The sequence below is a fragment of the Humulus lupulus genome, chromosome 1, assembly GCF_963169125.1.
Source record: "Humulus lupulus chromosome 1, drHumLupu1.1, whole genome shotgun sequence".
Taxonomy (NCBI): Eukaryota; Viridiplantae; Streptophyta; class Magnoliopsida; order Rosales; family Cannabaceae; genus Humulus; species Humulus lupulus.
Window position 1 is genome coordinate 153,214,754 of NC_084793.1, and position 27,535 is coordinate 153,242,288.

Genomic DNA, 27,535 nt, shown 5'->3' on the forward strand with positions numbered 1-27,535 from the left:
AGGGTTGGATAGGCGGACTAGGATTGGGACCCCTGTGGGGTGGCCCATTCGTAGGTTGATCAGGCTGCGAGGCAGGTGCAGCCTGATTCCTAGCCAATTGCAGGGCTGCCTCGAGGGCTGCCATGGCTTCGCACTGGCGACAGTCCATCTCCGCCTGCCTCGCACTTAACTCCGCGCGCTGCCGTTCAATCTCTTGCTGCTGCCGCGCCATGATTTCGGCAGCACTTTCCTGACTTGCCCTCAGATTGGCCAGCTCTTCATGCAACGCCCCCAGAGTACTCTTTAGCGTCGCATCATCCATTTCTTCCTCCTCAAAGTCCAAATGTGGCTCATCCTCAGCCACGCTTGCAGGAGGAGGAGGAGGCGGGTTTGATGGTGCAGCGGCGGCCGCCTGTCCAGTTTTCCTTGCAGTTTTCGCCATTGGTTTTCTCAACAGTGATATACCAAGCTCTCAATGAAAGCACCAGAATGTTGACCCTGATTTTGGTCAACTGACACGGAGTCAAAATACACTTGACGTGGATGAATGCGTTGAAAAGAATGTGATGACAAAAATAATAAGAACACAATATTTTATAGTGGTTCGGCCCCAGGATCTGGTAATAACCTACGTCCACTTAGATTGTTATTGATGTGAGAATCAAAGGAGTGATCAAAGAACTAGGGTTCAATGAGTTTCACTAACCTCTGAAGAACAATACAATATCTCAAATAGAATTACTCTAGTCTCCAAATAATTTGAAAGCCAAAAGTCCCCTCCTTGAGCTATCTTTTTCTATTTATAGGCTCAAGGAGGATTACATGAATTTGTTACAGATATTCTCTCCTAAATAATCGGATACTCAGGAGATTGTGGGAGTCAATTTCGGGATTTACAAAGATCTTTATAGAAACATCATGTTGCATGCGGAACCTGCGACCAAGCTGGTCACAGGTAAACTTCGGCTGCTTACTGCTTATAATTTGTCTTCTGGTCGATATCCTAGCAGAGTTCCTCCAAGTGTCAGCCACGTGTCCGGAAATCACTTGCCACGTCATCTACGCCAGTTTTTTGGATAACAGGGTGGTAAAAAGTAATAAAAAATTATGGTTGTAGCCATTGTAGTAGTTTTAATATGTATCAACAAATGGTTTTAAGTTATGGGATATCATTGTAATGTTTTGTTGTCAATTATGATCCAATTTGCTAGACCCTTTTGTAAGTGTTATTTGTTTAAATTGAATTTGATGGTTTATGTTTAATCTGGTGGTTTTAAGTTTTATATTTGTATTGTGCAATTCCTAAAGTAAAAAAAATAAACAAGTTTACTTCATTAAGATGCAATACCAAAGTAAGAACCAGAACCAGAACCAGATAGTATTGACATCAAGTTTAAAGGCCATGTTGTCCATAACTAGCAAGCAAACTAAGATCTAATGCCTATTTGGTTTACATCAAGTGTAAAGGCCATGTTGCCCATAGCTATCACAAAAAAAAAAAAAAGACCTAGTGAAGCCAAGTATTCACAAAAACATCAAAAGTCCCTAACTAGACATAAATTAGTTCATTCCCTATCTTCAAAAGCTTTGTCAAAAGTGAACATTCTTCTAGTAGGTTTTCTAGGCATGTTGTGTGGACCTAGTCGAAGGACCACCTTGCTGATAAAGGTCAAATTGTCTGGCTCGAATTCTGGGACCCCCTTGCTGAGAAAGGCTTTGTTTTTTTATCTGTCAATCGTTCTTTTCTTTTCTTTGTTGCTTCAGTGGGATTTGCAGCCGGTGGCCTACCCCTTTTCTTTTGAGCAGGAACCTAACAAATAAAAAATTCATGAAGTTAATCTGGTGTAATCTTTTATCAAAAGACATGACCAAGCAATGTAGAAATTGTTATAATAATGCATTACCTGAGCATTTGTTGGGTTAGGGCATGTTTTGCTTGTGTGGCATGGCTGTTTGCACTTTTTGCACAAGTGGATCTAACCAAACCTTCGAGTTTTTGTTGAACTTGGGGGTGGTTCATCAAACTCTCTTCTTATGGCCTTTTTTGGTCTCCGTGGCAGATTAGTTTCAAAAGGTGGGTATATAGGGTTCAAACCAATCTTTGGCCACTGCTCTGGGTTGGCATAAGGTATATGATTCCTGCATAAGCTTTCAAAAATGCCTCTTTCTTATAACATTCATGGATATAGTCCATTATCTCTGCCCCACTTGTCCATATGGCAGTCAGTGTGTGACCATACGGGATACCAGTGAGTTGAAATCTTCGGCAATTTCAAGTCCTTTTTTGCAAATCAACATCAAATGACTCATTATTTGGGAAGCCAACTTGAAATTGATAAGTTGTAGCCCTAGAAGTCACACAATTCTTGGCAATATTCTTGTTCCTCTCCACAACTTACAATATTATTTTCCCCACGGGATGTATCCACTTCTTCAGACTTTCCCCCTTATTGAAAACCGACTTATTAGCCAATAACAAATCTTTTCCAACAAAGTAATTATCGACTTGTCTCTAGCATCAACTATTGCAGCATTAAAAGATTGCTCATGTTGTTTAACAACATATCACATTTCACCATTTCACTAAAATGTGACCTAGACCACTCGGATTGAGTCTTTAGTACCAACCAGTTGTAAGCATTTTCACTAGTTTCCCTTAACTCTCTCATCCTCTTTTGAAACTCTGGAATAGTGGTTGTCTTTGCTGCTGCCCATAGTTGTTGTTTCAATAACAAACCTAGGTGGCCTTTCTTGAAGTTGGAATGCAAGTGCCTAACACAATTTTCTCACCTCTGCACCCTCAAAAACAGAAGCAATAACATTCTCCAACCCTTTCTGCCTATTGCTCATCATAGCAAACTGAGAAGGCTTGTCAATATCTAGATCCTCCTTCAACAATTTTAAAAACCAAGACCAAGTGTTAGTGTTTTCTTTCTCACAAACTGCATAAGCAATAGGATACATTGAGTTTGTTGCATCTATTCCTACTATAGCCAAAAGCAATCCTTTACAATACCCTTTGAGGAAGCACCCATCAAGACCAATGAGTGGCCTACAACCAGATCTGAAACCTTCCTTACAAGCTTTTACGCAGATGTATACCCTCTCAAATATCATTTTTCCTTCTACCATATTTGATTTGATGATGGCAGTGCTACCTGGGTTTGTAGCCAAGATCATTTTGCAGTAGTCTTCCAAGATAGCATACTGCTCAGAGACACTACCTTCAAGCAATATTTTTTCTCTGGCCTTTGCCCTGTAGAATATCCAATTGGAAACATGTGAGTACTTGGTTTTAGTAGTCATCTCTCTAAAAGTCTTATACTTCATACCTGGATTGATTCTGAATTACTCTAAAAAATACTTAGACAACCAGGGAGCATCGGCATGACTATTATTAAGGACCAAACCACAGTTGTGGTTATCTACTAAAGTCTGCACTTTGAAAGTAGTGTTGTCAGCTCTTGAAACACTTGCATACAACAACCAAGGACATTTTTTAGCTTCGCATTTGACCCTAACTCTTCTCATGTCATTGCTTACATATTTAAACTCCCTATTACTTTCAATAAAGTACTCTTTAATAGCAGTCCTCAGTAGTTTTGCATTCCCAAATTCCATTCCCAATACAAATTTGAAATCCTTAAAATTGGACCTAGGGTTGTAATCTTTTTTTGACTTCCTAGGCCCAGCCTCTTCACCATCACTTCCAAGACTTTGCAAGTCCTCTTCAGTTTCCACCCCATCTGATTCATCTCCCTGAACACCTTGGCTACACAAATTTGTCACACTGCCCCACCATTTAGTTGGATCAGATGGCCTACCCATCTCTTTTTCTGCCTCAACCTCTTGCTCATACTCTTCATCATTTAACTCAAAGTCTTCCTCTTGCAGACACCCTCTTGACTGCCTCTGATTAAAACTTTCAAGCATCTCATGTCTTGAATCATTCACTTCATCTGGAAAGACCTTCTCATTTTGTGTGTCAGCTTATGGCTGCATCATCCCCAGCATCCATTTCAACAGTTGCTTCCTCACTATCCGAAGAAAAATGGACATAAAAATCTTCCTCATTACCCTCATCACTTGCAGCCTCATAATCATCCTCATTCTCATTCCAATGTTCTGCCTCATCATCATCACCATACTCATCACCATACTCAGTTTTCTCACTATCTGATGACAGTTCCACTACAGGTATACCCACCACATCAGGCACCACATCAGTATCAGGTGGTAACTCCTCAATCACACATCTCCTTAATATTTTAGGGGGGGGGGGGGGGTCAGGTATATGGGGTACTGTAGTGGGATCTTCCTTCCATTCCAAACCAAATGTAGCCTCAGGTAGGACCAAATACACTTCAATCTCTGATATTCTCTTGACATCCATTTCATTAAGTATTTCTGAAGCTTCCTTATGCCCAACAACCATCTTCCCAGCATTAAGATGCTTCCCATGTGGCTTATATAGAAACCTGAAAGGCATAGAATAGCCTATTTTGCTAGCAATATCCTCTAATACAAGCCTGCTGAATTTTCTCTTCGAAACATTGTCAAAGTAGTCTATTTGTCATTTCTCATATCTTTTATTACCAAAGGGTGTGAACCAATGCCCCCTATGATGCAATTTGACTGTAAACTTCCCATAATTTTCACCTATGTAAATTAAAGTATTGTTGCACCAAAGCAGCAGTACACAGAGGAAGCAAACCAAGTCAAAAGTAGTAATAGTGGATAAAATAGTCAATAAAGAATCAGATGCACTATTTTACTCCACAAAAAATGCCAAAACCCCAAAATTGTCACATAGAGATTCCCACAAAAATCCATACGTATGGACCCCCTTTCTATTCTTAAATATGCTTTAAAGCATCTCCACCAACTCCTTTACCCCAACAAAATTGATATAAAAAATGTAAAAAAAAATTAACTCATTTAGAACCCCCAAACACACAGACAAAAAATTTGAAATGGGTTCTAGCAAACTTATCGTACGCCGGTGGTGGGTCGTTAGGTCCCCTACATTTCGCCATAGTGATCGCCGTCAACGTCTGCAACTCGGTTCGTCTTCCTCCTTTGTTCGAATGCTTTGAAGTCGTTTCTTCCTTCTTCGTCTGAATGTCCTACCCCTTTCGTTTGCAGATGCTCCAGTCGTTTCTTCACGTTTCCTTCTTCCTCATTCAGATGAATGCTCTTCGTCTTCACGTTTGTTTTTCCAATTTTCTTTTCCAGTGGTTAAGTTTTTAGTTTTTATTTATATTAGTTTTTAATTTTTATTTATTAGTTTTATTTAATTTTGTCAGATTTATTTTTAAGTTTTTCAAATAATAGTGACGTGGCATTCATTAGGTGACCTGATCTGTTTAAAATTGCGTGGATCAATTATAAATTGTCACATGTACTTCTACATGGCACTTAACGGTCAGGTACCAACGGATGCCAAGGATTGTTGACGGAAGGTATTTTCACTGCAAAAAAAAAAAATTAGGTATTTAAGTGTTATAAAACTAACAACTTAGGTATTTTCGCCGCAAATATCCCTAATATATATAATATATTTATATACAAAACTATTTTATATCTCTTCTATATAATAAGTGTGTAGATAACGAAAATTCTTAGTTTTAACAGTTTTTTTTTCGTTAACTTTAACAGAATATTCTTATATTTAATGGTAGATTATAAACATTATTTAAACTTAAATTAAATTTAATAATAATAAATAATGAAACAATTAAAATATGATATTTTTTAGATATTTTACAATGACAATTATTTAAAAAATAATAAAACCATATATTTTATAACTTAAATAAAATTTAATTAAACTTAAACTTAAACTTCACGTATTATAATAATATCTTATTAAACATATAACATAAGATAATCTACTATCAACTGAAAACAAACTTCTTTTAAAAAAAACTAACAACAAACTTAAATTTAAAATACATGCATAATATTAATATTATATTAAACATATAATATATAATCTCTTGTTGTCACTGTCAAATTTAAAAACTAGAACAAACATAAACTTAAACAAAAATAAATTAATTAAAATATGATATTTTTAAGATATTTTATGATAATTTAAATAATTAAATTATATTTATTTAAAAATAATAATGCCATACATATTTTTTTTTTATCTTATAAATTTGTATGGTAAATTTTTTTATCAAGTGATTGAAGCTATTTTTCTTCATCAAATTCACTAAAGGACATTGTGAGATATATTAGAAATTAAAAATAGTTGGTGCATATATATTACTCTACACTATGACTTTGTCTATTCTTATTTTATTCTATTATTAATTTTTTTAAAAATATTATTGTAATTTATATATATGTCATGAATATATATCTATGTTAATAGTGTGTTTGGATATCATGTAGAGATTATTGATATAAATATTTATATATAATATATAACTGTAATTCATTCTATTATATATTGAAGAAAAAAAAGTGAATTGGTTTTTATTAAAATTATAAAAAATGTTTTGCCCTAATTTTTTTAATACATTTATATCGTACATTATATTAAACATATTTTATTTATTTTTATGATACTTTTTATTTATTTAAAATTGATATGATAATTAAAAAAATAATAAAAATAAATATATATTTAAATAAACATATTTATAACTTTAAAACTAAGCAAACGTCTATTTACACACGTTATCATGTATAATATTGATGCATAATAATATTATTTAATATACTATAAACATTACCATTTTTATTTGGCTTTTTATATATATGTTAACATATATAATATAGATACATAATAATATATATAATATCCTATGTACATAATCATATATGGTTATTAATTATGTAATAGGCAGTAATAATAATTAAAAATATATATGTGCATATAATAATACTGTTTTTATATTATTTAAAAATAGTATTTTGGAAAATAAAAAAAATAACATAATTGAGAGTGCCAAGCTTTTTAAAAGTCTGAAAACTATATCATTCGCATAAAAAGAAAACTATGATTTATTTATATGATAAGAATTTTTAAAGGGAAATTTCATATTTTATGCATAATAACTTTGTAAATTTTTTTAATATGTCACCATAATTTGCTATTCCAAACATATGACAATTTCAAATTTTTAGACAAAAATACCCCTAATATCGAAATGCATCGAAATTGCATCGAAAAAGCATCGTTTGGGATAATAATCAAGTTTTCATGATTGCATCGAAATAGCATCGATGTAGCATCGATTTGGCATCGATGTAGCATCGAAACACCATCGGCATCGATGTAGTATCGATGTAGCATCGAAATGGCATCGAAAAAGCATCGTTTGGAATAATAATCAAGTTTTCATGATTGCATCGAAATAGCATCGATATAACATCGATTTGGCATCGAAACACCATCGGCATCGATGTAGCATCGAAATGGCATCGAAAAAGTATGGTTTGGGATAATAATCAAGTTTTCATTATTGAATCGAAATAGCATCGATGTGTCATCGATTTTGAATCGAAGTTGCATCGAAAAAACATCGTTTGAGATAATAATCAAGTTTTCATGATAGCATCGATGTAGCATCGATTTGGCATCGAAACACCATCGGCATCGATGCCAAATCGATGCTACATCGATGCCGATAGTGTTTTGATGCCAAATCAATGCTACATCGATGCTATTTCGATGCAATCATGAAAACTTGATTATTATCCCAAACGATGCTTTTTCGATGCTATTTCGATGCTACATCGATGCTACATCAATGCCGATGGTGCTTCGATGCCAAATCAATGCTACATCGATGCAATCATGAAAACTTGATTATTATCCCAAACGATGCTTTTTCGATGCCATTTCGATGCTACATCGATACTACATCGATGCCGATGGTGTTTCGATGCTACATCGATGCCAAATCGATGCTACATCGATGCTATTTCGATACAATCATGAAAACTTGATTATTATCTCAAACGATACTTTTTCGATGCAATTGCGATGCAATTTCGATGTTAGGGGTATTTTTGTCTAAAAAATTGAAATTGTCATATATTTGGGATAGTAAGTTATGGTGGCATTTAAAAAAAATTAAGTATGTTATTACACATACTGTCTAAAATTTCCCTTTTTAAAGCGTTGAGCTTTGTGTCAGTTGTCAAAAGAATTACTCATATAAATAGTTACTCGAGTCAATTAGATACAGTATCTGAAATAATGGGTGTCCCTAGATTCCTCCAATAGATACTCTATTCTATTTATCAAAGTCCATCATCAAAATATAATTTTTTTATTTTACTTCTCGTTTTTACATTACACGAAAAAATAAAAAATAAAAATTGCTAAAGGAAGAAGGGAAAAAAAAGAAATTTTTTTTTAAAAATATTTACATAGCTAATTTAAGCTTAATTACATTTAGAATAGAATTTATTTGGAGGAACGAATAGTTTAAAAATAACCTATTATACATATATATTTGGAGGAACGAATAGATATTACTACTGCTCTTAGCATTAGTCTTTAGTAAAACATTCTAAAAAAGCATTAGTCTTTAGTCAAACATTCTAAGAAAAATAGTATAGATTTTTTCTTTTTCAAATAAAAGGTAATTATGTGTATTAAGTTAAAAAAAAAAAGTATTTTACGTGGTTACCTGGTCGTATAGTACCACGAAAATGGAGGAATAGACCCACTCCGTTAGGACTAGGATTGATTTTTTTTTGCAATCCCTACTATAAATTTTAAGGGCACTTCTACAGTCCCTCAGTTATATTGAGAGGACTTAGTCCTTCAAGTCGATGTGAGTCGTTGGATGTGTGCAACTTTTGTGTTCAACGGCTAGATTTAATGTGAAGGCTTTGGGTGTGCAAAAATACTGAAATACCCCATATGTGTACCCATTAACCGGCTACGGTTTGTCTTCGTATAAACTGCATTTTTTTTTTCAAAAAAACTTCTGAAAACTGAATCAGTTTCTTTCCCTCCCCCGACTAACCGAACAAGGTTATTCTCCTCCCCAACTCTGATAAGACATGTATTCTGAAAAGAACCCCATGGCTTCCTCAAGGAAGGATTCAAAGAAGGAGGATGAAAAGTTACACATCCAGGCTGAGTCCAACAATCCAAAAGTTGTCCCAGAAAGCTGTGATACTACCATCGACAATTACGTACAGTCTCTGGGGAACTCAGTACATGTTCAAGTCAGCGAACCAGCACCTGGGATCAAGTTGACAACCATCGCTCCTTATGAAGTTGTTCGTAACCTCGTCGAACCGAAACCTGTGAGAGCAGAACCAGTGGATGTTCAATGTTTCATTGCAGAGCAAATACGCAAGTTCGACGAAGCAATGGCGCAGGCTCAATCCGTGCGTAAGGAAATTGAGAACATTGGAATAAAATGGTGCACTGTGAATGGAATGCAAGATGCAGTTGATACTATGGTTCTGTGTTTCCAAGAGTTGGAGGACATAGTGGACCCTGAACTTAATGCACCAGTCATCTAATTAAGCTATTACTGATATTAATCATGTAGGTGGTTCAACTAGTAAGTTCTTTTCATGGAGTATAACACTATAGATATAACCTTTTGTGGTCATCGGAAGAGGGAAATTGTCATTTTAAATATACTATATACACGTCTGTGTATGTACAAGACAAATTGGCTGGACCTTATCTTTTGAAAATGATCATGCAGTGGCCACTGTATTTTATTATGTTAAGTAAATGACTTATCATTAAGCATTTAAATATGTAAATGTCACCACTTTTGTATTCATTTCTTATACAGCATAAAAAAAATATAAAAGCTTCAGTTTTTGTTACGTTATTTTATTATACATTTGTCTAAATCAATTTTAATAGTTACTTAGTACCAGTCAAATAGTTACATGTCCACAATCGTAAATAAGTCTCAACCCCTACCTATATTTACTATAAAACTCTCAACTGCACTATTTATTGGACATAAAATTACGCTTCTACCCCCACTTATTTAAACAGTGCCAACTAAAAAATCACAACCGGTTATACAACCGGTTATACCAAGTCAAAATACTCAAAAGTCAACATTTTAATACCAATGTACATTTGACACTTGGCAAATTTCTGAGCCCCACATAAAGGACTTAGTCCTATGCGGGACGCCAGAATTTCCCAAATTTTAAATGCATTTAAAAATAAAATCTTTAAAAATATTAAAATCTTCCTCCTATTCATTCGGTATTATAATTAACTACATATATTAAAAATTTTAAATTTAAACTTCATCACTACATTTTAGCTAAGGATAAAATTCCATTAAACACCAAATGAAAATTCCGTTCCACGTCGATTAAAGATCATCTTTATGCGTAGCTGCGATGCCTAGAAGTTTAGCAAGTTCTCCACTTTCGTATGCATCCACAGTATCTGAAAATTCAACACATTAATAAGTCAGAGTAATAGAACTTATAATATGCGTCAGAGTAATAGAACTGGTAATATGCATTTAACACAGTAAACCAATATGCACATATATTACCATCTGATCCCCCAATATGTTTTCCATTTATAAATACTTGTGGCACAGTCCTCCTCCCAACAATCTCACCCAGAGCATCTTGAATATTTCTGCCATCATCTGTCAGCAAAGCAAACTCATTAAATTTAAAAAGGTGAGATGCAAGTATCATTGTCCGCAATTTTTTAATCGACATTCATCAATAATTCAATTTGTAAATTCCTAGAACGAAGAGATTTTATAATTCCAATTCTTCTTGCTTCCAAGATTAACTTTTATATTAATCGTCTACGGCTTAAACATAATTTTATATGGTCCTAACTTTGTCTGAAGAGAAACTCCAAAATCTGCTGCTTTAGATAGTGCGATGGTGTAGTACTATCAGAATTCTAGGTGTGATTCCTAGAACTGTACTATTTTCACTATAAAATAATAAATCTGACACAAGCAATGGCAAAAAAAGTCTTATCCTGAGTCACAGCTGAGTCAGGATGAGAAGACTCCCAATTGTTCTATTGTCAAGGATCGGGTGCCAGGAGGTCATGAGACTGCTGTTACGATTGAAGAGGACGAGGCTTGCGCTGAAGATCTGAATCTCAATGTCGAAGAGAACCGGAGGTTAGGGGAAACAGGAACTCAGGAATTTAACACTGTGGGAAATGAAAATTCTGCTTCGACCTCTAAGATGGCCTCCTGGGCAGATAAGGTGGAGGAAGGAGATTTTCAAGCTTCAGCTCATCGTCAATGGCAGCAATTCACGGCTAGTAAAGTTTCATTTTCTGACCAGAAACTTGAATTTACAGAACCTTTATGTAGGGATGGTCGGAAATTTGCTAAGGTTGATGCAGAAGAGGTCAAAATACAATCAGCAAATTGGAGCTCGGCAGTCATCTGTATGGTTCTTGGTGCTAACCCCCAATGGTTGTTTTTGAAGGGTTTATTAAAAGGGTTTGGGGTCATTTTGGGATTGCTCAGATAGCAAGAATGACAATGGGACTGACTATGGTTAAATTCAATGATGATGCTACAAGGGATCATGTTCTAGAAAATGGAATACTCCACTTTGATAGGAAGCCTGTAATCATTCGCCCATGGACAACGGATCTTACTGCTGTCCGACTGGTTCGATTAGTTCCTCTATGGATTCGTCTTCATGACTTGGGGCTTCAGTATTGGGGAAGTAAGTGTCTCAGTGCTCTAGTGAGCACAATTGGTAAACCAATAATGGTGGACAAATTCACAAGGGAGCGTTCTCGAATTCAGTTTGCTAGAGTACTTGTAGAAATGGAAGTAACAGATAACCCCCCAAGAAGTATACAGTATCTCAATGGGCATGGCCAAATCATGGAGCGGGGGTGGAATATGAATGGTTACCTATTAAGTGTAAGACATGTGCTGGTTTTGGTCACTCAATGATAGAATGCCGCAAAGACCAGAAAGTTCAATGGGTCAAGAAGGAGCCTATAGCTAAAGCAGAAATGAAGGACCATAGGAGTGAAGTTAATCAGGATCTAGATCTGGAGGAGCCTGCGGTTTTGGCTAGTTCAGAAGAGGGAGAGGTTCAGGTCAGCCCAATAGAGATTTCTCAACCAAACAATGTAACAAAATTTGTCAAAGACAAGGGTTCTCAGGCCAGCCAACCTTGGCTTACCCCTAAACGGGTTGCTACTCAAACCAAACAAGGTCAGATTACAAAGATTAATGCTAAGAGTTCAGGGCAAAAGCATAAGAAATTAAATAAGTTCGAGGTGCTTCAAGAGCAAGTGATTGGTGGTAAAGAAGGTAATACGGTTTCTGTCTCTTCTAATAGATAACTGTAATATACTGAGTTGGAATTTGAGAGGGCTTAATAGCTCTAATAAGCATAACTATATTAGTGATCTCTGTAGTAAAAATAAAATAGGAGTTGGTGGTTTCTTAGAGACTAAAATGAAGGGGAATAAAATAAGAGATTTTATGGAACATAAGTTTCCGAATTGGGAGTTTCATACAAGTTCAGTTATTGAAGGTCGGCTGTTGATAATCTGGAGGAAGATCTTTGTTAGAGTCAAGATTCTTGAGGAGTCTAACCAATTTGTCCATTGTTTGGTTAAGATGGCTGGTGTGCAGCAAGATTATTATGTTACTTTTGTTTATGGTTTTAATTCGATTGAAGGAAGGAGGAATCTCTGGGAAGGGTTACAAAGGCTTGCTCTTATGGATAAAGCTTGGTTAATTTTAGGAGACTTTAATGCCCCTTTTTCAAGTAAGGACAGATCAGGTGGGAAACCTATTTCAGCATTGGAGTTAGTAGATTCTATTCGGTGGATTGAGGTTGCTCATGTTGAGTCCCTTAAGAGTTTAGGTTCCTATTTTACTTGGACTAATAATCAAAATGGTTAAGCTAGAATATACTCTAAAATTGACCATGTTTTTATGAATGAGAATTGGATTGATCTCTTCCCTCATTCCACTGTTGTTTTTAGATGGGAAACCATTTCTGATCATTGTTCTTGTACAGTAAGCATTCAGCCTATGGAGAAGTTGGGAGTGAAGCTTTTTCGTTACTACAACTTTTGGGCAGAGCATATAGATTTTCAAGGGCTGGTTTTACACAGCCGGAGATTACCTATAAGGGCCACTGGTTTAAAAGCTATTTTTTTAAAGCTGCTGAGACTTAAACACAGGTTGAAAAGATTTAACAGTGACAAAATTGGTGATCTGAGGTTAAACTATTATAAGGCTAAAGAGAACTACCAGGAAGCTCAATTGCAAGCTCAAGCCTACCCTCATGATTTTAGCTTTCAGAAAGAAGAGAGGGCAGCTGCTGAAGCTTTCTCGGTTCAGGACAAATTGTATCACAGTTTTTTAATCCAGAGAAGCAAAGTGACTTGGCTGAGGCAGGGAGATATGAACACTTCTTTCTTTTATGCTTTTTTGAAGAAGTGTAAAGCTGAAAATGGTATTGTCTTCTTTATCACGGAAGAGGGCAGATTAGTTGATAATTTTTCTGAAGTTGTCTCTCATTTTGTTGATCACTTCAGATGTTTTTTAGGGAGCTCTAGTTCAGCTACTGGTAGGATTAATCTTCAGAGTATAGAGATGGGTTCTACGCTTTCCTTTGATCAACAACTGATGCTTCTTAAACCTTTTTCTCGGAAGGAGATTCGTGATGCATTGTTTGGTATTCCTATAACTAAATCCCCAGGACCTGATGGTTTTGGTTCAGGCTTTTTCAAAGCAGTTTGGCAGGATATAGGGGATGAAGTCTGTGCAGCAATAAGTCATTGTTTTGAAACAGGTTGCTTCCCTTTTGAGCTTCATGAAACTACCTTATCTCTAATTCCTAAGGTAGCTAACCCATCCAGGGCTGTAGACTATAGACCCATAGCCTGTTGCTCTACATTGTACAAATGTATAGCTAAGCTGATATGTAAGAGATTGGCCTTAGTTCTCCCTGATCTCATACAGCCAAATCAGGGAGCTTTTGTTAAAGGTCCCTCTATAGCTCATAACATAATGATTTTTCAGGATCTAATCAAAAACTATGGGAGGGCCTCTACTTCTCCAAGATGTGCAATCAAGATTGATCTTAGCAAGGCCTATGACACAGTAGATTGGAGGTTTCTTGAGGACCTATTAAAAGCTCTTTGTTTTCCTATGAAATTCATAGGGTAGATTATGACTTGCTTGCGGAATACTTCCTATTCTTTACTTATGAATGGCAGAGTTGAGGGTAAATTTAAAGGTGAGAAGGGGCTGAGGCAAGGAGATCCTATGTCTCCTCTTTCGTTTGTTCTTATAATGGAATATCTGACTAGGAGTCTTCAGCTAGCAGCGCTTAATTCTACCTTTAGATATCACCCAATGTGCAAAAGCCTCAAGCTTCTAAATCGGTGCTTTGCGGATGATTTGCTATTATTTTGTAAGGGTTCTCATTCAGCTGTTAGTATTATTAAGGGGGTTCTAGAGGAATTCGGAGCTGCTACTGGGCTTTCAATTAACTCAGGAAAATCTCATATCTATTTTGGAGGTGTCCCTATCACTGAAAGAATTCAGATTGCTCAAGAAATTCAACCGTCTGAAGGTACTTTTCCTCTAAAGTACCTAGGGGTGCCTATGAGACCAACTAAATGGAGACATGAAGATTGTGAAATTATCCTTCAGAAATTTCGAATGAGACTACAGTCTTGGACGAGTAGGCATCTTTCTTATGCTGGCCGTATCCAACTCATTCACTCAGTTCTATTTGGGCTTTGAAATTATTGGATGACCATCTTTGTTTTGCCTCAAAGTATAGTCAAGGAGATAGAAAAGCTGTGTAGAAGTTTTCTTTGGGATAATTCTGGGCATAGGAGTAAGCTGCATATTCCTTCTTGGCAGAAGGTTTGCCTTCCTAAAGCCTATGGTGGTCTTGGTTTTAGAGATGGAGCTAGTTGGAATAGAGCTATTTTAGCTAAATATGTATGGGCTATTTCTGAAAAACCTAATATTTTATGGGTTAAATGGATCAATTCCACTTATCTAAAAGGTTTAAATTTCTTAAATTTTTGGAACTATACTCTGAAGTCAGATTGTAACTGGTATTGGAGGAAGCTCTGCCATCTAAAAGAAAGATATAGCCCTGCTGCAATTCTTATAGCTGGTTCGCATGGGAGATTTCAACCATCTAAACTTTACAATAGTCTATTACACCAGCAAAGGGTAGACTATTATCAAGCTCTTTGGAGTAAACTAACCCTTCCTAAACACAGATTTTTGCTATGGCAGGTGGTTAATTCTCAGCTCTTAACTAGAGATAATCTCAACTGAATGCATGTTCCAGTGACCACTTTGGTCTGTCCTGTTTGCGAGAGTCATCAAGAGAGTCGTCCTCATCTCTTTTTTGATTGCTTTCTCTCTAGGCAGTTTATTAATATCATCTTTGACTGGCTGGGATTCAAAGCTTGGCCTATTGATTTTAATGGCTGGGTCGTTTGGTTGGCAAGAGATCGAAATTGAGTAATGGCTGCAATCTTGAATATGGTAGTGGAGGCTGTTATTTACAGCATCTGGAGGAACAGAAACAGGTGTTTTTTTATGGTTATTCCTTGACTGCAGTGAGCCTAGTTAAGGAAGTTAAGTACATAATTAAATATAGGCTTGACTTAGTTAAAAATTGGCAGTTTTCTGTCCAAGAACAATTGTACATTCGGAACCTCCAATGTAATTAGTTGAGTGGCTGTGCTGGTTTGTAGCCAGCTGTATAGCTTGCTTGGTTTTGAGTCATTGGCTCTCATTTGTATTGTTCATTTGTTCAATGAAGTTCATTTTCTTTTTGATCAAAAAAAAAAGTCTTATCCTACGAAACATATAATTTCTTCACTTTTAAATAACGGGTTTCAACCTACCACCAATCATTTTCCAAGCTCCTGTTCTTGTAATGTATCAAATACGAACTTTCAATTGTGAAAAAGTAACTTCGCAAAGCAATTCTAGAGAAAGTTCTATTACTAACCAACTACTCAAACCACTTTATTGTTCTACAAACCAATAACGTGAGATGGTCAAAGAACAACAAACTCATTAAAATGAAGGACCATATCTTCGATTAAAACCCCTCCATCCCACACACACACTCACATACCAACCACTTGAGCTATAGCCTCAAGTGGCATTTGTGCACAAATTAATTCAAAACAAAAGTAGCACAAACACATATACCTCTCGCATCGAGCTCAACAACATATGGCACTTGCTTCAACTCTTTGAAAACAGCTTTTGCCCTTCTACAGTATCTGCAAAATGCCTAAATTATGTCAACAAAAAATCATCGACGCACACCCATGATCTCCCTTTACAGACCAATCGTGCATAGAAGCAGCTAATTAGCCATCACAACCAATCAAATTTTAGCTATGAATTATATGTTCCTATTTATTTTTACCCAATTCAGTTATTAGTATTGTAATAGGCACCAGTAGAAACACAAGTAGAAATAACAAAATAATAGAAACAAGGCAATGGAAATATAGCTGAAATGCTTATGGATATTCACTGAGAATAGAAGGAAAAAAAATACAACCCAATGGAGTGTAATACTCTATAATCCTCTGCCTCTGCCAAACCTATTCTTATATACCCTTACAGCCATATTCTCTAACTAACTCCACAATCCAAGACCACTGCTCCCTGATAACAATCTACCCAAATTACCCATAGCGTTTAGGTGGAAAATCCAGGGTCTATGATATTGAAGAGCCATTATCAGTCAGATAGTATAGTAAGAATTCAGGAAAATGTCAAAAATTTTCTGATAATAAATAAATAAACATTTGGGTTAGCATACACCGCAGCAGTGTATCGGCAGTATAACAGAGGAAATATAGATAAAAATACTGAAAGGAAAGAGAGAGACTTTGTTGGAAATAGGAAATTGCCCAGGAAATTTGAGAGACCTGGTTTCTCTCCAGTGATACTGCTCAATTACAAATCAAATAGCATGCCTAACCCTTACACTCTCATCTCTATTTAACTACCAAAACTTCCCAAACAAAGCTGAACACAAAACAGAAACAACCAAAAACAAGAAACAACTCAAAGCAGAAACAAGCAGAAAATAAATCACTAAACTCCCATAAATATCCCCTCCACAATCTGCTCATTAATTATGATGTTGCCTAGCATAAGTGTATCGAATTGGCAGTCTATCATTACCCGCCGTTCACCTTGTCCTCAAGGTGGAGTTAAGGAAGTTGCTGCAACAAGGTGTTGTAGTTCTCCCAAGTAGCCTCAAACAATGGTAGCCTCAAATAGCATGCCTAACCCTTACACTCTCATCTCTATTTAACTACCAAAACTTCCCAAACAAAGCTGAACACAAAACAGACACAACCAAAAACAAGAAACAACTCAAAGCAGAAACAAGCAGAAAATAAATCACTAAACTCCCATAAATATCCCCTCCACAATCTGCTCATTAATTATGATGTTGCCTAGCATAAGTGTATCGAATTGGCAGTCTATCATTACCCGCCGCCCAAACTTTCACCTTGTCCTCAAGGTGGAGTTAAGGAAGTTGTTGCAACAAGGTGTTGTAGTTCTCCCAAGTAGCCTCAAACAATGGTAGGTCCTTCCACCTGATCAATACCTCCATTTCACCTCTCCCATCAGGTTGACTATTACGAACACCCAATAGGTCAGCTGGATCAACAATCAACTCTAGATCTTGACTCAATTGTGGAGGAAGCTAGGGTGACGAATAAGTCACCCCATGAGCCCAACAAACCTGTGAAACATGGAAGACCGGGTGTACCGAGGAAGTGGCTGGTAGTTCCAACTTATAAGCGACTTCTCCAACACAGGAAAGGACTTCAAAGGGACCATAAAAACGAGGAGAGAGTTTTTCATTTTTCCTAGCGGCAAGAAATTTCTGTCGATATGGTTTCAGCTTAACCAATACCTTCTCCCCATCAGCAAACTGTTCCACTCACCTCTTCTTGTCGGCTGAATCCTTCATTTTCTGTTGGGCCCAGGGTAAATGCATCTTAAGGTCATCTAGCTGTCCATCTCTCTCTTCCAACATCTCATCCACCAAAGATACCAGAGTAGTGCCCCGTTGAAATCGGACAAGGGCAGGTGGGTCACAACTATACAAAATCTTGAAAGGAGTATGTTTGGATGTTGTATGAAAAGAGGTATTGTACCAATACTCAGCCCAAGCTAACCAACGCATCCAAGAACGTGGCTGGTCAGAAGCATAACACCTTAAGTATGTCTCCACGCTATGATTCACCACTTCTGACTGTCCATCAGTCTAGGGATGATAGGCGGTGCTATGACTGTGGGAAAATCAGACTGTTTTTAGGAACATTCCTAACTTAGATTCTTGTAAGGCTGTCAAATATTCAAAGATTTGACAGCTATTCTTATTCTAGGAAACTTATTAATTTGTTAATTTATTTTCTGTATATTTGTGATTTGGTTCACACCTATCATATACTTGTATAAATATATGTTTACTAAATAGAAATAATATATCAAATTTTTCCCAATATTTGTGACTTGGTATCAGAGCAAAACCTACCCTTTCTCTCTCTGCCTTCTTCATTTTCTTCAGCCACCATGTCAGATGTTACCCAAGAATCCACTCCAGCCACTCCTAATACTGTTGAATCCTCTAAAATTACCCCTGAATCTCACCCAGTTCAGATCACCACCATTCGACTTAATGGTGATAATTTTTTGAGATGGTCTCAGTCAATCCGGATGTACATGCGAGGATGTGGGAAGATGGGCTACCTAACGGGAGAGAAGAAGACTCCCAAGGAGGACGATCCGACGTACGTTGCCTGGGACGCAAAGAACTCTATGGTGATGACTTGGCTTGTTAACTCTATGGAAGAAGACATCAGCTCCAACTACATGTGTTACCCAACTGCTAAGGAACTCTGGGACAATGTAAATAAGATGTATTCTGACTTGGAGAATCAATCTCAGATTTTTGAGTTGAATCTCAAACTCAGTGACATAAAGCAAGGTGAGGATACTATTACTAAATATTTCACTTCTCTTGAAAGAATATGGCAGGATCTTGATCTCTTTGATACTTATGAATGGAAATCTAATGAGGATGGACGACATCATAAGAAAATTGTTGAGAATAATCGGATCTACAAGTTCTTAGCTGGCCTTAATGTCGAGTTTGATGAGATAAAGGGGAGAATTATTGGTAGATCCCCACTGCCTCCTATTAGTGAGGTGTTCGCTGAGGTGAGAAGGGATGAAAGTCGAAGGAACGTTATGTTGGGAAAGAAGGGTGCTGGAACTATTGTTGAGGGATCAGCCTTGGCTTCCAATATGGGAGGAATCTCTAAACCTGCTTGGAACAAATCTGATGAGAAACCACAACAAATCTGATGAGAAACCACAGGTGTGGTGTGACTTTTGTAACAAACCTCACCATACTCGTGAGACTTGCTGGCAGATTCATGGAAAACCAGCAAACTGGAAGAGCAAATCTGGGAGCGGACGTGGAGCACCTACAGCAAATGAAGTTGAAACCAGCCCCTTTACTAAAGAGCAAATAGAGCATCTTCAAACATTACTAAAATCCACTCTGCAACCCTCTGGTATTTCTGTTGCTTCTGTGGCACATACAGGTAATGAAAAACATGCTCTCCATTCTTTTCTTTCAACATCTACTCCGTGGATAATTGATTCCGGAACCTTTGACCATATGACCAATTCCTCACATATATTTAAATCCTATAAACCTTGTTCAGGTACTAGTAAAGTTAGAATAACCAATTGTAGTTTATCACCAATTGCAGGGAAAGGTTTAATTAAAATATCTGAGGGAATAGATCTTAAATCTGTTCTCCATGTTCCCCAACTTCATAGTAATCTCCTGTCTGTTAGTAAATTATCCAGAGATTCTAATTGTTGTGTTATTTTCTATGAATCTCATTGTATTTTTTAGGGCCAGAGCTCGGAGAAGACGATTGGCAGTGCTAGGATGAGTAATGGTCTTTACTATTTTGAGGATATTCTATTTAATAATAAAATTGCTCAAGGACTTAGTAGTATCAGTTCTTTTACTATTTATGATCAAATAATGATTTGGCACTATAGATTGGGTCATCCTAGTTTCTCTTATTTAAAACGTTTGTTTTCTAGTTTATTTAAGAAATTAAATCCATTATCCTTTCATTGTGATAGTTGTTTAGTGGCCAAGAGTCAACGTAAATCTTCTATCCAAAAATTTTAATTGTCCTTCTAAACCATTTTACTTTTTTCATAGTGATGTTTGGGGACTTTCTAAGGTCACCACAATTTCTGATAAAAAATGGTTTGTTACGTTTATAGACGACCATACTCGTCTTTGTTGGGTTTACCTAATGAAAGAAAATTCTGAAGTTACAAAAATTTTTACCGATTTTTATTCTAAGATTTCAAACTAAAATCAGCATTTTAAGATCTGATAATGGTACAGAATATTTTAATAAAATTCTGGGCAGATTTTTAAGTGGAAAAGACATATTACATCAATCTTCATGTCCTGACACCCCTGAACAAACTGGCTTAGCTGAACGCAAAAATAAACATTTGTTAGAAGTTGCTAAGATTATGATGTTTTACATGAATATGCCTAAATATTTGTGGGGAGATGTTGTACTTACTGCCTCTTATTTGATTAAGAGGATGCCTACTCGTGTTTTACAGTACACAACTCCTTTATCTTGTTTCAAAAAAAGTTTTCCTAGTTCTCAGATTTATTCTGAATTACCCTCAAAAAATTTTGGTTGTACTGCTTGTGTACACATTCCTAAAAGGTCTAGGTCTAAATTTGAACCAAGAGCTGAAAATTTTGTTTTTCTTAGGTATCCCCTAATAAAAAAGGATACAAGTGTTTCAATCCTCTTACAAAAAAAAATTATATTTCAATGGATGTTTCTTTCTTGAAAACTACTCCATATTTTCAGAAAAATTTAATTCAGGGATATCAAATTTTTGTTGGGTATCAAATTTTTGGGAACTTGATCCTTTATTGAATATTATATTGGATGTTCTCATTCTCTTAAAGAAGTTCAAACTATTGAAATTGAATCTGAAATTGGTCTGTCAGATAAAGAAATACTACGATTGATTAAAAATCGTCAAAATCTTGAGCCTATGGTTTATGCTAGAAAGAATGTCATTGAAAGAAATAAAAACCAGCAACTCATCTCAAAACCTGATCAATCTGAAGCCCTGAGTGATGGTCATCTGAATACTCCAGGTAACAATTCTCATTCTATTCATCATTTGCCTCCAAGTGTTACTAATCCTGAATCCGAGCCTTCTATAGAAATAGCACCAAGAAATATTAACTCAGATCTGCACCTTCCTATTGCCATCAGAAAAGGGACCCGAGCCTGTACTAAATACCCTATTGCCAAATATATTTCATATAACCAACTATCTGAAACACATAGAGCATTTACCACAAATATTTCAGATCTTGTTTTGCCTAGAAACATACAGGAAGCACTAGAGGAATCAGCTTGGAAATTAGCAGTGTTTGAAGAAATAAATGCCTTAAAAAAGAATGATACTTGGGAGATGGTTGAGCTACCTGAGAAGAAAAAAGTTGTAGGCTACAAGTGGGTTTTTATAGTAAAAACCAAAGCAGATGGGAGTATTGAGAGATATAAAGCTAGGCTTGTTGCAAAAGGCTTCACTCAAACATATGGGATAGATTATCAAGAAATGTTTGCTCTTGTAGCAAAAATAAACTCTATCCGAGTGTTTCTTTCCCTTGCAATGAACTCTAATTGGCTGTTACATCAATTAGATGTAAAAAATGCATTTCTTAATGGAGATCTGGAAGAAAAGGTTTTTATGAGTCCTCCTGGCTTTGAGAAGAGTTTTGAAGGGGGAAAAGTGTGCAAACTGAAGAAGTCCTTGTACAGACTTAAACAGTCTCCAAGAGCATGGTTCGAGCGTTTTGGAAAGGTGATAAAACACAATGGATATACTCAAAGTCAAGCTGATCATACTATGTTTTATAAATATTCAAAGGAAGGTAAAGTTGCTATCTTAATTGTTTACGTAGATGATATTGTGCTAACAAGGAGTGATCATTGTGAACTAGAAGCTCTAAAGAAGAAGTTGGCTGAAGAATTTGAAATCAAGGACTTGGGTGCATTAAAACACTTTCTTGGAATGGAGTTTGCTAGGTCCAAAAAAGGTATCTTTGTAAATCAGCATAAATATGTCCTTGATCTTCTGAATGAGACTGGTTTGTTGGGGTGTAAGCCTGCTGAAACACCGGATGAACCACACGAAAAATTGCAACCCGCTCAAGTAAGAATGTAAAGGACAGAGAGTGCTATCTAAGGCTGGTTGGATGCTGATTTATCTATCTCACACACGTCCAGATATAGCATTCGCAGTGAGCGTGGTGAGTCGGTTCATGCACTCACCTAGACCGAAACACTTCAAAGTCGTTTACAGAATTTTGAGATACTTAAAGGGAACACCTGGGAAAGGACTCATGTTCAAACCACGTGGCCATCTACAAATTGAGACTTGTACAGATGCGGATTGGGCTGGTAGTGTAGTGGATAGAAGGACTACCTCAGGCTATTGTTCCTTTGTTGGAAGTAACTTAGTTACATGGAGAAGTAAAAAGCAGAGTGTAGTTGCTAAAAGTAGTGCTGAAGCAGAATTTAGAGCTGTTGCTCAAGGTATTTGTGAGATTTTGTGGATAAGAAGGCTACTAGAAGAATTGAAGGTATCACAATCATCTCCTATGAAGTTGTACTGTGATAACAAGGCTGCTATCTCAATTTCACACAATCCAGTTTTGCATGATCATACAAAACATGTGGAAGTGGACAAGCATTTTATTAAGGAGAAAATAGAGGATGGTTCAGTGTGTATGACTTATATTCCTACTGAACAACAAGTAGCTGATGTATTCACAAAAGGATTGTTTAAAAAACAGTTTGATTTTTTGAATAGCAAGCTGACTATGGAGGATATTTTTAAACCAGCTTGAGGGGGAGTGTGGGAAAATCATACTGTTTTTAGGAACATTCCTAACTTATAATGATTCTTGTAAGGTTGTCAGATATTCAAAGATTTGACAGCTAATTCTTATTCTAGGAAACTTATTAATTTGCTAATTTATTTTCTGTGTATTTGTGATTTAGTTCACACCTATCATATACTTGTATAAATATATGTTCACTAAATAGAAATAATATATCAAATTTTTCCCAATATTTGTGACTATGACAAAGCTCCATGTCTTGTAACTTTAAGAGCTCTTGCCAAAAGTGGCTCAAAAAAACTGTCCCTGTCCGATATGATGGACAACAGTACCCCATGGAGGCATACCACTTCTTTCAGAAAGATTTCAGCGACCGCGCGAGTCGTAAAAGGATGCTTAATAAAATGAGCGTATTTGCTCAACCTATCCACCACCACCAATATAGTATCCATTCCCTATGAACGCGGCAGCCCCTCTATGAAATCCATGGTCAAATCTTCCCAAATTAATGAGGGTGAGGCAATGAGTTGTAACAAACCAGCAGGAAACAAGTTCATACACTTTTGTTTCTGACACACCTCATTCAGTCACTATTTTCCGCATGCCCAACCAGTAAAAATCAGAAGCAATTCTTTTTAAGGTTTTATCCCCACCTGAATGTCCTCCAAGGGGAGAGTTGTGATACTCCCACACAATAATATGAATGAGAGAGCAATCCTTGGATAACATCAATCGCCCTTTATACATTAATTTCCCATGTTCCAATGAAAAAACTACTGCTTTTTTACTTTCTTGCTGCAAATCTGAAACAATTTTAGCCAGAAAACTATCCCACTGAAGCTCTTGCTGCAAAGCATCCCAATCAATCCCTTGAGAAACTAGCAAATTTTTTATTTCCACCGACTGATTAACTCGCGATAAAGCATCCGCTACTCTATTTCCAACCCCCTGCTTGTACTGGATCTCAAAATTGTATCCCATTAGTCTGGCCATCCAGCATTGGTACTCCGAAGCAACAATACGTTGTTCTAACAAAAACTTTATACTGTGCTGGTCCGTGGTGTCGTCCCAGTAAGTACGGACGCCATTTTTGGATAACAAAGACAATGGCCATCAACTCCTCATATATTGGCTTCACTCTAGCTTGTTGACCCAAAACTTGACTGTAAAAGGCCACTGAACGCAGTCCTTGCATCAAAACAGCCCCAACTCCATATCTCAAAGCATTGGTTTCCACCACAAATGGTTGGTCAAAATCAGGAAGCAACAACACCAAGCCATGGTCACAGCTTGCTTAAGGGCCTAGAATGCAGTCGATGCAGATTCATTCCACCCAAACTTATCTTTAATTTCTCTGGCCACACTATCTCGCTATAACCTTTAATGAACTTGTGGTAATAATCGGTGAGCCCCAAAAATCCTCGTAAGTCAATGATTTTTTTAGGTTCAAGCCACTTGAGCATAGGTTGCACCTTGGACTGATCCACCGCCACCCCTTCCCCCGAGATTATGTGGCCCAAATAGTCCAGCCTTTCCTGCACGAATGAACACTTTTTGAAGTTTGCATAAAGTTTATGTTTGGACAGTAACTAGAGGACTATAGAGAGATGTTGAACATGGTTGTTTAAAATGCGACTATACACCAGAATGTCATCGAAAAATACTAAGTCAAATTGACGAAGATGGAGACAAATTACCTCATTCATCAAAATCCAGAATGTAGCTGAAGCATTGGTGAGGCCAAACGGCATTACGAGAAATTCATATTGTCCATCATGGGTACGGAAAGCAGTCTTGTGCACATCTGATGAATTGACCCGAATTTGGTGATACCCGAATTTCAGATCATGTTTCGAAAAGATAGTGGCACCATGAAGTTCATCCAAAAGCTCGTCGATAACCGGAATAGGGAACTTATTAGGTATCGTCTCACGATTCAAGGCCTAGTAGTCAACACAAAACCTCCAACTTCCGTCCTTCTTGCTAACCAACAACATCGAACTAGAGTAACAGCTTACACTGAGTTGTCTAATACTGACCGCCAACATCTCACTTACTAATTGTTCGATGGCATCTTTTTGTACTTGTGGGTAACAGTACGGGCAAACACTTATTGGCGACGAGCCTTCACGCAAGGTGATAGAGTGTTCTCGGCCCCGCAGAGGTGGCAGTTCCATTGGCATATCGAAAACCTTCAAGCATTTCGGAAGTGTCAGCCTCTGGGATTCAAACAACCCCAAGTTCTATAACCATTCCCTGACCCTCATGTTTAATAGTGTGCATCATAGCTTTTAATGGTTCAAGAGTCTTGTGCAACGCCGAACCCCCTTGTAAACTTAAGACTGTGTTGCCCACTGTAAATTTCATTGAATGAGTTCCAATTGATATGGATCACTCCTAAAGTCTCCAACCAATGAATACCCAATATCATATTAGTGCTTCCCAAATCCAGTGGAAGAAAATTCTCGATGATCTCCACCCCTTGCAATGTGACTATCACTCCTTTACAGATGCCCAGGGTCATGGTCGTGCAGTCCCTGCTGGTATTCGAGCTGCTTTCACCAATCTCGACTGGCCTTCCTGAAGCCAGCAGTCATGCCTCGTCTTCTACAACAGCCACATTCCCAAATGCCGGCGACTAGTCCCGACTCTCCACCACTGGTGTTGGGCGGCACTCCTCTTGGCTTCGAAGAAATTGATCAAAGCGAATAACTAAAGTAGCAATCCCTTGTTCAAGTGCAGGTAACTTCTTCAATTCCTCTTTCATTGACCCTAAGTCACCTTGTATTGTGGCCACCATCTTTTCCACTGCTTCTACACAAGTCTCCATTCAGTTCACCATCGGTCCAAGACGATGCTCTGATACCAATTGAACCATAGTAGTGTATTGGCAGTATAACAGAGGAAATATAGATAAAAATACTAAAGGGAAAGAGAGAGACTTTATTAAAAATAGGAAATTGCCCAGAAAATTTGAGAGACCTGGTTTCTCTCTAGAGCTACTGTTCAATTACAAATCAAATAGCATGCCTAACCCTTACGCTGTCATCTCTATTTAACTCCTTAAACTTCCTAAACAAAGCTTAACACTAAACAGAAACAACCAAAAACGGGAAACAACTCAAAACAGATACAAGAAGAAAATAAATCACTAAACCCCCATAAATATCCCCTCCACAATCTGCTCACTAATTACGATACCACCTAGCATAAGTGTATCGAATTGGCGGTCTATCATATAATATGAAATGCATCGATGTTCTGTGTGAGCAAGTTATATTATTAGCATCAGAGAACTAATATAATGTGCACTACTCATTCATTATTGTGTACATGACAAGATTAATATGTTTATTACAATTGAATTTTATCATACGATGCATACCATGCGAATTAAAAGATAATTTCCATATATCCAACTGTATGTCCACATGTATTAAAGTTTTTACATTCATTACTACCCAAAACAAATAGAAGGTTTCAATATTAAAAATATGAAAAAGATAATATATATATACACACACACAATATCAAATTACAGTTGAAAAAACTCTATGGACAGATCAACATCCTTGATTTTATGTTTTTGGTTTTTCATTGTTTTGACTCCTACAAGCTAAGTGACCCAGAAAATTTTAGGGGTTTAAAAAACGTAAAACAAATCATACGAGTTTTTCGTAAACAAGACGCATAAAACAAAATCAACGAAAGTTCTCAAAAAAATGATAATAAAGAGCATTAAGACAGATTAGAAAGATGAGCAACTAAAATTGAGAGAGAGAGAGAGTACGGGCAATAGGACTTGGAGAAGATGACAATGTGGTGGGAAGAAATAGTTTTTTTGATGAATGCTTTTTCAGATGCAGCAGAGCATAGAGAGGCAGCCATTAAAGTGAATGCAACTGCTGAAAGGGAAATGATGCTTCTTCTCATCGCCATTCCTGCTATCTTCTTACTCTAATCGAAATCGCCCTTCCTGATCTAGCTGCTCCCCACTTTAAACGTTCGCTTTCTGGTCAAAAAAATAAAAGTTCAGTTCCCTTTTTATCTTTCTTTGGTAAATAGCGTTTGAGTGCCCATTTTAATCTGTGCATCACTAGTGTCCTTATTTTAAATTTTGTAACTAATAAATCCCCAAATTTCTTTCTATTGTCACACGTTAGTCCTCAACCTCTTCTACGGTCAAACTAACCTTAAAATTGAGCATAAAATTATAATTTCACATCAAAATAATTAAAAAAAAAAAAAAGCATAGCATCTTCTCTTCCTACGCTGATACATTCTTCTGCCCTTCATCTTCTCGACTGAGAGGACTCTCCATAACAGCACAATCAAACGGTCTTTCTTTATAAAATTAAATATATGTATTTACAAATGGAAAATATCAATTTGTCTTCGGTATTCGTCGGGTTTGATTGGTAAGGCATTCAAAAATGATTTTATCATTTTCAAAACTTAAAAAATGAAAACTCCCATGAAAACTTGATTGGCACACTTGTTTTAGAAAATATAAAAAAAAACAATTTTTGAAAACTGAGTTAAAATCCTTCAACAAAAGAGA

At 36.7% G+C, this 27,535-nt stretch overlaps 1 protein-coding gene across 1 annotated transcript; it reads right to left on the reverse strand.

Annotated features, from left to right (window-relative positions):
- Window positions 1-10,031: 10,031 nt before the first annotated feature.
- On the reverse strand, window positions 10,032-27,043 carry LOC133799361 (glutaredoxin-C4). Its single transcript, XM_062237386.1, has 4 exons — window positions 26,765-27,043; window positions 16,161-16,234; window positions 10,500-10,598; window positions 10,032-10,387 (listed from the first exon to the last, which is right to left on the reverse strand). Exons 1-4 carry the CDS (start codon window positions 26,911-26,913, stop codon window positions 10,311-10,313), a joined length of 399 nt encoding a protein of 132 aa, XP_062093370.1. The 5' UTR covers window positions 26,914-27,043; the 3' UTR covers window positions 10,032-10,310.
- Between the last annotated feature and the right edge of the window lie 492 nt (window positions 27,044-27,535).